Below are 16,351 nucleotides of genomic sequence, written 5' to 3' on the forward strand. Positions count from 1 at the left end.
GAAATCAGATAAAATATGAAAAAGTCATACTTTAATATGATTTGACCATGAAAGAAATGCTTAAAGATTGCATCTCTCTTAGCTTTGTCTCATGCATATACATATACATGGAGGAAATAAAAAGCAAAAATGTCTGGATTCCAGGGAAATTAAATTTTCCACATTTTTGCTGGAGAGTAGAAAGAGAGTAGAACGTAAAGTGTAAATGCATGGAAGCCATTTGCCATTTTCATTATGTTCAGAAATTCTGATATTTAATTTTGTATAAATTATTAAAATATACATTCATGAAATATAAATTTTTCAATTTTATTTTACAGTGCAGTTGTATTACAATAGTAATACATTTATGTCTTATAAATAATAATAAAGATATTATTATATATTATAAAAAAAAAAATATATATATATATATATATATATATAGCATAATCCCCTCAGAGCTATCAGAACTACGAAAGAGTTTCAGTAATTAAAATAAAAATAAAAATACTGTTCAAACTGAATGCCCTAAATGTTGTGGCAATTTTTCCTCCGTGTGGTATAGAAAATTGTGCTGTAACAAAGTTAGAAATTCCAGTATTGTGACAACACTAGTCAGTATGAACAACTAGTTTTCACAACTAGCAAAAATTGTCATCTGTCAGAATAAACATTTGTACATTTACTGAATACAGTATGGGCGGGTGGGTGTTCTGAGTGTGTTAAAATCAATCATATTATTAAAAAGTTCTTATGTTACTGAGGTATTCTGAGTGATACTATGTGGTCAGTATGAACAACTAGATTTGTACATTTCTGAATAAAATGGGTTGTGGGTGGTTGCTATTCTGAGTGTTCTTTTGATATGTTGCTATGTGGTTGCCAAGGTATTCTGAGTGGTGTTTTAAAGCAATAAGCCCCAAGAGTTTGGTTTGGTTTACAGTGCTTTTGGAATAAGAGACATTGTTAGGCACGATGAAGAGCGGAAACAGTTATACCTGGCGAGGTTTCATACAATAAACACACAGCAAGTGACAAAAATGTAAATATTTATTGATATATAATAATAATTCAAGCTATGTAGTTCTTTAGCAATATTCAGCAGAACGATTGACAAGCAACACAAAGATGCAGTGGCACAGTAATACTTATGTAATGAGATCTCAGGTGTGTTTATAGAGTATTTTACAACGCTCAGCCAATCATAAACCTATCCATTTTATAAAGTATGTTAAAAATCATTAGCATAATATTATGTTGTTAATCACTTACTAAGGTATTCTTGTTGTTTTTAGTGTGTTGCTGTGTGGTTGCTAGGTGGACTAGTCCAGGACAAACTAAAATGTCTGTAGTATTGTTTAATGTAAGTCTATTTTTTTTTTTTTTTATCAGATTTGTCACCCAAAAATTGCTCAGTCGTTTCAAATTTTTAAACAGGTTTTTCAAACTCACCCTTTATAGACCTTATTCAGAGCAGCGCCATGACATGTATGAAAGCGAGGCTGTGAGGGATAGACTTACTGTGTTTTCAATGGCATCCGTGGTAAAAAGCTGTATAAAACTCCTTGATCACTTATAATTTTCCACAGCTCATACTATCTGGGTTTTTTCGTCTACTGAAATTTCTTGGAAAGCTATTTTTGCAGTGTTTCGTCAGCAGAACAATCCAAAAACACATTAAATAACAGTACAAGCCACTGAAGAGATGTACTGTACGTCTATCCCTCGCCTCGCTTTCATTCCCGTTAAAAATCAAAGATTGCGCTGCTTTGAATAAGGTCTATAGTTCGTAGTCCTGCCCCAAATTCAGAAGTTAATGTCGTGCCACTCAAACTAACAGAGCAATGTTTGACAGCATCACCGTGTTTACCCTCTTCAGGAAGTCAGCCTACTGGGTTTTAACATTGACAAAATTACACACTTCACCTTTAAATCCTGTGCTTGGCGGAAAAGCAAATGCAGGTCTGTACATGGGTAGCTGATGGTTGTATGTTGCCAGTATGACATGTGAGGTTTCTCTCTGTGTCTCCGTCAGGCTGGAGAGGAAGATGACAGCCCTCAACCCAGTGCTGTTCCTTCTCTGCGGTGTCTCTGTGTCTCTGACTCTGAAGGTGGTGTCAAAGAGAGGCTCAGGTATGTCCAATTTCTGTCTCTCTATCTCTCTCATTACTCACAGAGGGCTTGCTCTTCGCATTAACGTGTAACATCAAATATTATTTCATGGCATAATGAAAGCTGCTATGCTAAACTGCTCTCACGGGCCATGTGACTGTACATATTAAAGCATCATTTAATGCAGCATTGATGGTGAAGGTCATTTTTGTGTTCTGAGAGAGTGTGTGTGTGTGCTTTCCTTTACGCGCAAGTAGGCATGTACATAATCACCAAACAGCACACACACACACAAATGGGAACACGTGTAAACACACACACAATTTGCAACAGGGAACAGGTTGGGAAGAGAGCAGTGCCAGCCCATCTGTCAGAGGTGATACTCTAATGTGTGTGTGTGTGTGTGTGAGGGAGGGTGTGTGGGTGTGGGTGTTTAAGGGAGTGAGAAAATATGTGTGTGTGTGTGTGTGTGTGTGTGTGTGTGTGTGTGTGTGTGTGTGTGTGTGTGTGTGTGTGTGTGTGTGTGTGTGTGTGTGACTGGGAAAAAGAGCACAAAATGTGAGCCAAGACCACCATGTTCTCCAGATAATTAGGTGCAGGGAGGTGTTATGAGTTCAGCTGCAGTTTGATGTTCCCCAGGACCAAAATTTGTATTTCCAGATACCTAATTTTTCTCCTGGAGCATAATGACAACAAAAAAAAGAGTTACTCAATTACTGAAACTCAATGCGTTCACTGAAAATAATCAAAAAATATGAACCCTATTTCAGTGTTGGCTAAAGGAACAGTTATTATATACAGTCTGATGGAAACTGGCTGAAGTCTTTTGAGGACAACTTCAGTACGTTGGCATAAAGTCAGCATGAAATGACATTCGCAACCCATTATACTTCAGTAAGTATCCGTATTTCCGATTGAAACAGGATATTCAAGCGGAAAAAAATCTAGAATGGCAGCTGATGTTATTTGTAAGGACTTGATTGGATTGTGAAAAGTGGACATTACATACCAGAATAGAGCCAGATCTTAAGAATGCTTGTATGCTAAAACAGTACTTAAATAGCTATTTGGTTATTGGTTGGGTTATCCAATTCAATCCAACATTATACAAAAGCCTGCACAGTCGGCATAAAATGGAAATCCCTGTAACACCCTATAATTCCTAAATGCATGTTAATGATATTATTAAGAACAATTTGTCCATGCATGTTTCTTTTCTTCTTTTTTTGACCTCATAATTTTTATTTAAAATGTCATAGCTCAATCTTCTTCTCTGGTGACGTATATGCTGGACCTGTCTAATTATTTCGTTCGCTTAAACGTCCCTGCTCCATATTTCTTTCTTTTTTCAGTAATCCATTTCACTCTGATATAAGTCACAATATAAAATAATTTTCCGTTACATCCTTTACTTCGGTCAAGTTTTTATTTATGTTGCAGTGGTTGTCTTGGCCTTAAATTGGCACATCACTGTACCCTAAAACAAGTTTCGGTTACCGATTGCATTTTTAAAAAGTGTTATTCGCAGTCAGCCATGATTCATTTGTTCCATTAAGGTTATCTGATAATAAAAGGGTTACCGAGATAATGAGCAGTATTTGGCCACCATATGTAGAATAAAAGTTGTTTTGTTAGGCTAATGACATCTCATGTGAGTGTACATTTAAAACATGTTTCGCAAGTACTATTAATTTCTGCCGGTGTAAAACTTTTTTTAATGAGCACAATATTACCGAATGCAACTTTAAGAGTGTCTATTTGATTTCATGGTGAATTTAAAAAGCATGTTTCAGAGCACAGTCATCTTAAGAGAACGCACTTCAAAGCAGCCTTGAAAAGACACTTGAAATGCACACATTTGAGATCGCTTAAAGCACAGCCTTACAGAGACTTTTGACCATGGGGGTGTTGAAGGTACAGTACTTAAAGGTTTTTTGATGGCAATCTAGAATTACAGTGGTGCTGGACTGCCACCGACCGCTGTGCGATGAAAGCATGCTGGATGTAATGTCTAGTACAAAGATGTACTCAAATGTGTACGTGCTGGCTTTCTTCTTGTAGGAATGTCTGAGGACAACATCTGTGGCTTGCTGTTGATTACCACAAATAATTTTGCTGCGCTCCTCCGTGAAAAAAAGAAAGAAAGAATGTATAATAAATAATACACTGACAGTAGAAACCAGGCAAACAGCAGCCCAGCGAACAAACATTTGAAATCACACTATATTTACATAATTGAGTATGTTCTATACAAACTTTTGATTCTTAATTTAAATTAAACATGATTACTTTCGCTTGGTATCCCACAATGCAATGTGCTCAACTTTCATTTGCCTTCCATTGTCCTTCCATTGTGAAAAATATTGGCTCATTATTTGATCGCAAAAGTGAATCCACTCCCTGAAGGACACATACACCTAAGTGGACCTTACTATGTGACAGTTGCATACAGCATGCTGTTTCACATACTTAAAAAGATTAGTATGCAGTATACAGTACATAATACTCTATGCAGTATGCAGTAAATCCATTCTGAGCAACTGTTAGAAACTGCACTCACAGGAGTTTCATCACTTATGCATGACCAGAAGTTCGTCCACCCGGAAAAGTAGTCCCACCTCAACAGGATGATTCAGACAACTTTACAACTTAGGTAACGCACAGAATTCAAATAACAGTTTTAATAAAAGCACAAGCTTTATATTTTTGTCCAAGGACCAAGGCCAAAAGTAGCCTGGAATATTCCTTTAATGAAATCAGGAAGTTTGTTGAAACCAATAAGAGAGTTTTATTGGAATTTCTGTGTGCTCAGTGATGCTTCTGACTGTATTGTGACAGAATCAACGCTTCAAATACACTATTAAATGTCAGACACATCAACATCACTCTCCATGCTGAAGATGAAATAATAACTCTTTTCTTTTCCATCTGATCATCTCAGCAGAGGCCCAAGGCATGGCCCAAACATCAGTATGTGTGTGTGTGTGTGTGTGTTCGTGACTTTGAGCGACACAGACACACATCTCATCAGCTCAGCGTGCATTCCTCTTGATGTGTTTTAAAGGACTTCACAGCTGTAATTGAACAGGGCCATGTTCTGATTGGTTATGAAATTTCAAACTCTAATTGTCTTGCATTATGGATTATGAAGATTTGAGTGCAGATTCATGAAAAGAGATTTGAGAAATGAGGGGGAAAATGTCATCCTTAGATAAGAGGAGGGATGCTTCTTCTCTAAAGAAATTATTTAAGTTGATTTGAAGCCAATTCGATGGTGCATTTTTTTATACGATATTTGCGTATATTATTCATATTAGGCTTGTGAAAAGAACATTGGTAATTTCAAGGAAGGGCAAGACCTAATCAAACAAACATACCTTGCAAATGGACTTTAGTCAGGGAAGACATCATGGCAAATTTGACGTGAATAAAACCAAGGCTGTGAGGGCCAAAAGTGCAGTCTGTTTAATGGGTTGTACTGTCTTAAGTGATATAAAATTTTCACAAACCAACCCATAACATAACAATTTTGGAGGTTTTTTTTTTTTTGTACACTAGAATTTTTAAAAAGCCATATTTCATTGACTAACAGCAATACAACCTATTTCACAGACTGTAAATGAATTCCTCACAGCCTTTTTTTGATTAGAATAAAAATAAATATTGCATCTGTCCTTACTAGTTCCCTCCTCACAAATGCTTTGTTGTAGTTATCCGTGAAATGTAGAAGATTAAATGGTGCGTTCAAGTCCTCCTGAAAAGTTGGGAAGTCATAAATTCAGCTACTCAAAATTTGTGACCGAAATAGCAATGCTGTTTTATTAGCACAGCTCCGATGGCACGTTTTGACTGTGTCAGCGTAAATTTCACGCACACAACGTGGATAAACTAAAACTGCTGTGAACTGTATAGACGCTAGGGCTAGAGATTGACAATATCGATTTCTTGATTTTCACTAAACATTTAAATTCTCTGCTTTGAAATTGTCTTATTTTATCAAAAATTAAAAAAATTAATGTCTTTTTGGTTCTTTTTAATTTGGCGTGACACCTATAGTGCCTCAGTTCAAGCGACAGAACGGATCAAGCGCACAGTAACCGATCATCTTTTTCTCGTTACTATTAATCATAGCAAGAAATAAACATGAATGAACGTCAGGCATGTTGAAAGAAACTACAACTTACCAAAATGTTTCATGTCTCATGTAACCAGGGAAAGACGTCAATAAAACAGCTTGTAAACAATATGTCACTAATGTTACATTTACCTCAAAGCCATTTAATAACCATAAACTTGTTAGTTAACTAGAAACAAATAACTTGAGAGTAGTATTTTGATAAATATGCACTGTATTACATTTACATATTCATTATATTTTACTTAACCTGTTAGTGATGTCTTAATTATTTCATTTGATGTATAGTTTGATTAAATCTGTCATGAAAACAAGTTATTACACTTAATTCTTGATTAAATGTTTATATTTTACCAATAAATTAGAATAGAAACGTCAGGTGCGTTCAAATCACTTTGGTCAAAGTACCTTTTCTACAAAAAAATACAGCAAGGTTATTAACTCTACTTCTAGTAAATTAAGAATAAACCATGTGCATCAGGTGCTTTGTTTTTATTCAATGAAGGTGCTGTAAACGGAATCATTTCTTCTATTGTAATTGTACAATATTGTTTTTTTTTTACATGCAACTTAGCTAGATTTACTAGTCAACTACAGATACTGCATCCATTGTGTCCGCCTTGTTTTCTCAATGACACACCCCCAACTTGAGAACTCGACGATCAAAGAAAATACTGGTTTCCCACTCGCAATTACAATCTTTCCAACATGACTTGAATGCAACCAAAAGGTAATTTTCATAACTTTGCTGCCTCTTTGGTTTGTTGCGCCAGTCATCCTCACCTTATACTGACATCTAGTGGTGTGGATGCAGCATCACACAAAATGCAAATGTTGTCAGTTACTGATGCTAGTCAGTGTATAAATACATTCAAAATCAGCCTATTATGGAGACTACCGAGATGAGGCTTGTAGTATATAAGCATGGCATTCCCCATGAGGTGACCTGCGCCATGTAGAATAAAACAGCTTTTATTAAGCTAAGGATAAGACTTGATCAGGGTTGCCAACTCTCACGCATTCGGTGTGAGACACACACTTTTCAGGCTCTGTCTCACGCTCTCACGCTGCCCAAGTAAATCTCACGAGAAGCTAACGTGCTGCGCCAATCTCTCTCCTTTGGCGTATGACATCAATTTGAAAGCTGTGCTTTTGAGTCGCTCTCACTGTATTTTGATGTCATGCGCCATTCGGCCTGCGCAGTGCCGCATGAAGCTGAAGACAAGTATTGACAAGGTATGGGTTTTAATTTAACCAATGAAGACCTGCGATCTTGATTGGACCAGTCTGTACCAATCACAAGGTCACTTTATATAAGCTGCTAACCCCCACCTGCGCAACAATCACCGAAGATGTTCAGGCGGCATTGTGAAGCGTAGTATTTGTGCGCACAAAATCAAATGAATTGTATTGAAAGCTTATGAACTGAAATCGCAAAATTTGTGTCAAGCACTAACAAAAACAGTAGGCTACCAGTTAATACATGTGTAAACATTATGGGCCCTATTTTAACGATCTGAAACGCAAGTATCAAACGCAAAACGCAAGTAACTTCGTGGGCGGATCTCGGGCACTGTTGCTATTATACTGGCGGGATCAATGACTCTTGCGCTCGACGCAAATCTAAAATGGGTTGGTCTGAAGTAGCTACATTACTCATAGGTGTGGTTTGGGCGTAACGTGAAATAAACCAATCAGAGCATCATCTCACATAAGGAGAACAACTACAAAAATCGATGTTGCCTACACCGAGTTATTCTATTTTTTTAATTTGCACTCTGTTGACTTCAATGGGGCAATGTTTAAACCTGCTTTTAGCCTCTTAACATCCTTGATGTGTCATTACAAGTGCACAGGTCATGTGAGTGATTCCTTCGGAGTGAACGCGGGTGAATCTGACTGCAGTAGATGTGAAAGATATTAATAAAAATGATGTTTATTCAGCCAGCGAACATACCTGTATTTACATCCTGTTTTCGGTCGAAGTCCACAGTAGTCGATTGTCGAGTTCACGCGCGTGATCATAGGTACTAAACCTATGCGCGTGAACTCGAACTCGTGAAGTCCACTTAAACATGAAATCATTACTGAGAAGTTACAACATTTTTTTATAGCTTATTCAGTCAATAGAAATATTTGTTTTGGATGCGATGTTTTTGAACACTTTTCCTGTGGCGTGCTGTGTTTTAATGTTTTAACCACAGAGATAATTGCTTATCATGATAATACCAGATTGTCTGAGAAAATAGTTTCGTGCAAATAATGCCCAAGGCCTATCTGTTTCCATTAAAAATATAAATCAATTAAAAATACAATTCGGCCAGTGGAAAAGATTGAGAAAAACTTTTTCTGAAATGTATTTTACACTATTTGATCTATGTATTCAAAAACAAGGCAAGGATAGGCAACTACATGATTTTTATTAATGTAATGTGTCTTGTACCGTTAAACGTTATCACGTGGATGAATAATCATATGCAAATGATATGCAGATGAGGATCTGCATAGTAAAACTAGGCGTTGTAAGCTCCATATATGGTTATTTCGGGGTGGAGACGCATGTGCGCACAATCTTCCGCTGACTGGGATTTATAAAGTGAATTCTGCGCAGGTTCTGGCGTACGAACGGTTTTATAAGTCTGAATATTTTTTTGCGTACGCCATTTTTGGCTTTCGGGCGCACGTACACTTTTAGTAAGGTTCCTACGCACAGTTTTATAAATGAGACCCCAGGAACGGTTTACAGCCGAGGAGACCGACGTTCTCGTCAGGGCCGTAAAAGACAGAGAAGTGACATTGTATGGGGATGGGAGAAACCCACCCAAATAAGCTTCGGTTAAACAGGCGTATAATAATTTTGGTAAATGTGTAAGCTAGATTTATGCCTATTTTCTCACATCTTCATGGACACCACAATGATTTCCCTCATGTGGAATATTTTTCCTTGTAATTATGTATGGTTTGCAAAAATGGGAACTGCTGCGTCTGTGTGTAGATGAGAGAAGCAAAGTGTATGCGCGTTGTGCACACGCTACATTATGACCAAGCATGCGCCTTAAAATAGCCTCTGAACGCGCCACTGACTTTAGACTAGGTTTTTCCTGGTCTGTGGCGGAATTGTTTTCTGGAACTGCAAAATAGCACAAGGGAACATTTGCGCCGGAACACGGCTCCTCTTTTCGCTGAACCGCCCCGGGAGCGCAAGTTCATTCCCTAATTTACAGATGTGCGTCTGCCGAGGGAAAAGTCCGCTGTGCGTCGGGTGCAAAATAGAAATGATACATGCGTCGGTGTACAAAGTCAATTGCGCTGGGTGCAAGATAGGGCCCTATATGTAAACATTGCAACATGTTGTCACTAAACTTAATGAAATTCTGTTTAGTTTACCAAATGTTTTGTCAATCACAATACACTTGTGATGCAAGGCTTTTGTGGGGTGGGGTGGGGGAGGGGGGTTGCCTCTTTTTTTTTTTTACAACCCCTCTTACCACCTTCCGTAATTCTCACTCCTAGCTAAACTCAATAATTGGCAACCCTGCTTGGTGTAAAGAAAAAGTTCTTTTGATATGTACATCTTGCACATTTTTAATGAGGGGAACTTTAAGGGTTAAGGAGTGATATAGCATGTGTATAGTATGCACAAACACATGCAAGCACACTCAAAGTGTCAGTTCGTCCTGTCTCATTAAGCACACTAGTTCCCTTCGCTCTCTCTCAATCTATGTCTGTTTTTTAAATGCTAATGATGGATTAGCCCGTGCTCTGGCCTCAGGATTTTCTCTCTTTATTCCCATGTTTGTTTCAGTTCTCTCTCTCAGGTCTCTCTTTTCTCCTGCTGTCATGTTACTGCGACCCGTGGACCCTCTCTCATAATGAGAGGCCCAAATGAAAGGGTTCTAACGACAGAAAAGACTTCAATCCCTCTTTTCTCCGTCGAGTGAATTTTTCCATTATTCCCCTCTGAGCTGTGAGAAAATCGCTCTCTCCCATTGGTTAACAGGCCACCTGCTCGCCCAGCGAACCTGCTCGACCTCCGTCGCCATGCCAAGCCAGAGGCGGAGGTGAGATGAGAGGTATGGGAAAAGATCAGGGACGAACAGTCGTGCTATTGTCCAACAGAGACCTGCTCGAGGTTAGCGGAAACTCGGAAAGGTCAGTACACGGTCGAGGAAAGGTCAAAACAAGGGGCGGGGAGGAAGACGCCCGGTCGGCACGGTGCGTCGTCATGGAAATGTCCTCAGTTTGCCTGTTGCATTCTGACTAAGACAAATTAGAGGCGGACAAAGCGTTTATTTTGCGATCGTTGATCCGAGAGAGTGGTAAGACTCCATGGGAACAGTAAATAAGAGCTGCAGTGCATTGTGGGAGATTAAAATCACTTGTTTGGCCCAAAACACATCAGCTTAGAAATATGGGGTACATAATGAGTTTATATGAATATACCTACTCAAAACAGCTATAACCATAAAGCACATGAAGCAAAGGAGCCCCGTTCCACCTCTTCCTCTCGCTCTCTCTCTTTCTGTCTCTACAGAGAGCAGTAGGAAATGGAAATGCACACTTTATGGGTCTGGGTGATTGGATTTGCATGGCGTCAAGCCAGCACAAACACACACACGCAAACACACACACACTAAGACACAAAGTGTCTGAGAGAGCAGTGGTAACTCAAAGTCAACATGACAGTTTTACTGGGGTGCAGTTGCTCTCAGTGTCTAAAGCAAACAGCCATTTACTGTTGCACTAAATACCGACTTGCATTTGCCCTCAATATCAGAGAGAGACATTACCGGCTCAAATTCAAGCAGGGAATGGGAAATTAGACACCAACATTCGAGTTTCCTCTTAAAAGAATGGCTGTTAATGGGCCTTTGCGTGGAAAGAGCCAATCGAGATTGTCAAAATGAATTTTAGATCCCTCCAAGCATGATTATATACCCTATCTCTCAATTGCAAATAACTGTTTCATCTTTGAAATTCTCATTCTCTCGTTTAATGGAAAACAGGACTTTTGTTCAGACCTCTTGGTTTTTCCATCCAAACTCTTGTATTTATTTCTGAATGCAGTGAATTGATCATAATTAAGGCTGAAAAGCCATTTTTACAGAAGTCTGTCATGTTCAGAAGCTCTTTCTGTTTTACTGCGGCACTCCAAACTGGCTTTAGACTCATTTCGAGGTTTCTTTTGATTGTGCATGAGAGCCTTTGGAATCCTGCACGAGTCTGTCGATTCAGCGCTAGCCCACCTGTGGCAGGATGACAGCGTGTAGCGTACTTCTGCTTTATTGCGTTTGATCAGAGGCCTTTGCCAAGTCTTATTAAGATGTTCCAGTTTAAGTAAGCGTAAGATATACTCCGTATTCTTAAATGGCTCTTTGTTAAAGGAGAACATTTGAATTAAATGAGATACAATGGTTAATTTAATATTACTGTAATTGACTCCAGTGGTCGGGCATTCCATGCTAATATCACAGAGGAGGCACAGACTGCCTTCTGGTTGAAAGGGAGTGAGAGAGACGGGAGGAGAGAGTAAGAGTGACAAAGACTGTGAGTGAATGTTAGGAGACCTCCAGGGATGAGGTGACCTACAATTAGTGACAGTAACATGATAACTCAAGGCCAACAGCAGTCGATTAGCATATTTCATAATTGATTACAGAATATCTTCGGAGGACGAATATTGATTCAGACCTAGTTAGGGCCAATTTGGGGGCGAATTAATGAGGAAATGAGGCTTAAGACTAGACCTGTGCTTTCTCTTTTCTGTTAGATGTTGAACTATGCAATTATGTAAATTCAAGGATGATGGCTGCAGAGGAAAACAAATTCCATAACAAATATTAATTCCAAATCACCATGATGGAGGAGATTTGTTCAGTCCAGTTTGATGATTGTTCTTATTCTTAACTCTTATGATAATAGAAAAAAGAACTTTTGTCATACATGTATGTCTTATTTATACAAATACATCTCTCTAGATGGAGCTCAAAGGCTCAAAAAGTTTACTTTTTATATGAGCAATATCAATATTTTGAATATAATTATAGCAGCACAAATATTATCCTAAACCACTTTTTTGTGTCATCATATAGGTAATAATCATATAGGTTTGGAACGACATGATGGTGAGTAAATTATGACAGAATTATTCTTTTTATGTGAAATATTCCTTTCAGAATACATTTTGTTGCATTTGATTTTCTTTTTCTTACATGTAGCCATTTTATTCTAGTGTGAAACACCAATATGATGTGCTAATCATGACCTCTCTGCTTGGAAATGTGTCTGTAGTTATGGAAACTCTGTTGTGAAGCATTTTAACAAGGTTCTTATCTAAGCAACAGAAACCCACTTAAACTAATTATCCACCTCCATCCACCCAACCACACACACACACACACACACACACACACACCGCTCCCTTGAAGATGAGTGATTCCCTCAAATTTAAGAAACGTGCACAGAGAAAATTGCAAGTATGATTATCAAGTAAGATTATCTCTTTTTATCTACTCCTATATTATATTTTCAATGCATTTAATTCATTTGCTCTCATGCATCATCTTAAAGGAGAACTCCGGTCAATTTTAACATTGAGCTCATTTTTTTGTACATTTGGAGTGCTGTCAGTACAGAGAACAACGACAAAAATCGGGGTTGCCTACACCGTGTTATCCTCTTTTTAAAATTTGCACCCTGTTGACTTCAATGGGGCATGTTTTAAACCTGCTTTTAGCCTCTTAACATCCTTGATGTGTCATTACAAGTGCACAGGTCATGTGAGTGATTCCTTTGGAGTGAACGCGGGTGAATCTGACTGCAGTAGATGTGAAAGATATTAATAAAAATGATGTTTATTCAGCCAGCGCACATACCTGTATTTACATCCTGTTTTCGGTCGAAGTCCGAAGTCCGCGCATAGGTTTAGTATCTATGATCACGCGCGTGAACTCGACAATCGACTACTGTGGACTTCGATTGAAAACAGGATGTAAATAGGAGTTCTCCTTTAACAACAGATGTAATAATATAAAGAACTAGATTTTTCCATCCATGCTGGAAACATACGCCAGGACATCACTATTCAGTTGGTTCTGGATAATTTGCTAGGTGTTTAGTCAAAAGTCTCTATAACATTATGGTCTCTAAATATAACTTAGTGTCTTCCTTTATTGTAAATCTATGTGTGCTTTTTTTTTATTTTTTATTAATACATGTATTCATTTTCAAAAAATCTAGTTGCTTAGAAAAAATATTAGGTAATAGCACACCTCAATAATCTGCACAATTCATGCAGCAAAGATGGTGCAGGATGAGTTGCGTGCCAAAGTTGAATAGTTATGAAGTTTAATAGTCCTAATGCTAAGTATGAGCAATATTAATAGCGATTCAAGCTTAAGCCATTACAACTAGCATTATCAGTAACAGCAACATCAACATGTTTTATTTTCCCCTTCACATTTGTTGTCATCTTCCCCCTTTAATCTTTCCTCACAGGTAAATGCAGTCATGCATTGTTGTGAACAGGGAATACCACTGTCATTGGGTTCTATATGCGCTTTCATTTGTGTGTGTGTGTGTGTGTGTGTGTGTGTGTGTGTGTGTGCGCATTATATTTCCCATGGGGACTGTAGAGGGGAGAGAAGGAGAGGGAGTTGTTTGATCTTTAACAGGATTATTCATCCTCTTTCCCTTTTATTTATTTAATATCCTTCCTTTATGCGCAAAGCATCTGGGCAGCATTTAAAACATTAAACCACACACATCTCACTAGAGGCCCATGTGCTTTGTTTTGTGTCTTGTGCATTTGTGGTGTGTGTGGAGGCGGAATTCCTTGACCTGACAGTCCTGTAGCATGATCAATACTGTGTTAAATTACACACAAGTCTGCAAGCCACACATTTTCAAATCCTCCCCTTTCTTTAAAATCTCTCACTCGCCCTCGGACATACACGTGCGCACACACATGAATGTACATGCACGGGTCAGCCCTAGAACTGCAATTTGAACTGACTAGATGTTTGCACAGTACATGCTGTACGTCATCATGATTTAATTAATGGAAATGTCAGCAGGTTTTTTTTTTTTTTAAGGAAAGGGGAATCTTACAGATTCAATAGAAGTTAAGCGCTTTTGACAGTATCTCTGAAATGCTGTTGGATACCACAGACATTTATTTTGATTCAAAAATGTAGTAATGCAATTCTATGGAGAAGGATATTTTTAGAAGGTCTAACAGTCAAAATATGTAGTGCTTCTATGCATTTTCTTTACAATAATTTTGTTATTTGACTTTTAAAATAGTTTAAATCAGCCTTTTCACGATGATTTATAGCTAGTCATTAACAGAGAAACATCAATCTAGAAAGGATTTTATTGTACAAACAACTGGAAACAATTGTTTAATAGTCAAAATCTGAATGTTAAAGTGCTTTATATTATTTATTTATTTTACATGCAATAATGTTTGTTATTTGAGCTTTAAACGAATTTAAATCAGCCTTTTCACCCTGTTTTAGGAGATGAACTTATGGTTATGGTCTGCTGATGTCAGGCCTGTGGGTGGATTGTTTTCTATGCAAACAGTCTCTTTCTTTTATTGTTGGATGTGTTAACATATTTCATATTTAATTATTGTGGCTATATTTTAAAACACTGTAGCCTATATTTTAGCATTTTGTTCTGGTGAAGTGCCTCACATCGTAGACTTCAGTTGTAAGTGCATTGTTTGCACATTTCATAACTTTATATTTCACAATACCCCCTTTCACACAGTAATCCTTTACCGTAATAGCCGATTAGCCATAATGACTTTACCGGTAAATACAAATAATAAAAGCACAAATATGCTGTTCACACAAGCAACGGCGTTCTGGCCATTCTACCGGTATCTACACCAAAATACCAGTAAATTCTATGATGTCAGTCATTAGGGGTGTGACGAGATCTCGAGACTAAAATTTGACCCTGGATCACAAAATATTTATAGTCTATATTTGTGGCAATAGCCAACAATACATTGCATGGGTCAAAAATATTTTTATTTTTATTTTTTTAATCATTTTTGGATTTTATGCCAAAAATCACTAGGATATTAAGTAAAGATCACGTTCTATGAAGATATTTAGTAAATTTCCTACCGTAAATATATAAAAAGTTTATTTTTGTGAGTGAATGCAGCACGAACATAAATGGACAACTTTAAAGGCGATTTTCTCAATGTTTAGTTTTTTTTGCACCCTCAGATTCCAGATTTTCAAATAGTTATTGTCATAACCATCATAACAAATCATACATCAATGGAAAGCTTATTTATTCTGAGTTTGATAATATCATTTATTTCTTTTAATATCAGTCTAATGCATTAAGCCATGTTAGCGTTTCAGAGCGTCCCCGAGGACGCGGGTTTCGTAACATCATCGCGTACAATAGAAATCCTATTTCATTGGCTAGGCGCCAACCAATAAAACAGCTCCTTTGAACACCCCCGCTCCCGCCCCCCTTTCTCTCGCCGCCACTGAGTTTCAAGTGTACAAGTTAGTTTTGCAGCACCTAATATAGCGAAAAGAGTAGCAAAAGTCAAGGTGCGAAATTTGAAATTAAATGCAAATATATATTACAAGTTTGTGTTTGTCATTGTATTTCTGTGAATGGCATTTTACACATTTGTGACTACTTGTCTGCAGCTTCAAATTCAGAATACAGGTTTGTGACTATTGTCTGCGAGTGCAAATTTCAACATTCAACTTCAGATTTTTATTTTATAAGTTTTCAGTGTAAATGTTCACGTACAAGTACGAATATTTATTGTTCAAGTTCTCAAATTCACATCTAACGTTACGTGCTCTCGAGCTTTGCTACTCTTTTACCTTCATAAGGTTTCGCGTCGAGTGAAAAGCTGTCTCGCGATATCGCCATGACGGAGCGTGAGAGTGAAATAAGCATAACATATTCCACCGCTACACTCACATTCGTCTCAATTGTCATTTTGCTGTTTTTATAAAAAAATTAAAACCATTATAAACTAATGTAAAAGTCTGCTCTGCTCATCCAGCACGAGTAGCCGTTAGTGCAGTAAGAATCACAGTTCACTGATCGCGTGACGATTGTGGAGGTTTCGTT

General features: G+C 37.7%; 1 protein-coding gene across 2 annotated transcripts in view; it reads left to right on the forward strand.

The window, feature by feature from the left end:
- The window catches only part of il1rapl1a (interleukin 1 receptor accessory protein-like 1a), an 88,745-nt gene that overhangs the window by 11,050 nt on the left and 61,344 nt on the right, over positions 1-16,351 (forward strand). For both annotated transcript variants that reach the window (XM_084421735.1, XM_084421736.1), the window contains exon 2: positions 2,018-2,115. In XM_084421735.1, coding sequence (XP_084277861.1) covers positions 2,031-2,115 — 85 coding nt within the window. In that variant the 5' untranslated portion in view covers positions 2,018-2,030. The remainder of the gene's footprint in view (positions 1-2,017; positions 2,116-16,351) is intronic.

Source organism: Rutilus rutilus (genome assembly GCF_951802725.1).
Source record: "Rutilus rutilus genome assembly, chromosome: 10".
Taxonomy (NCBI): domain Eukaryota; kingdom Metazoa; phylum Chordata; class Actinopteri; order Cypriniformes; family Leuciscidae; genus Rutilus; species Rutilus rutilus.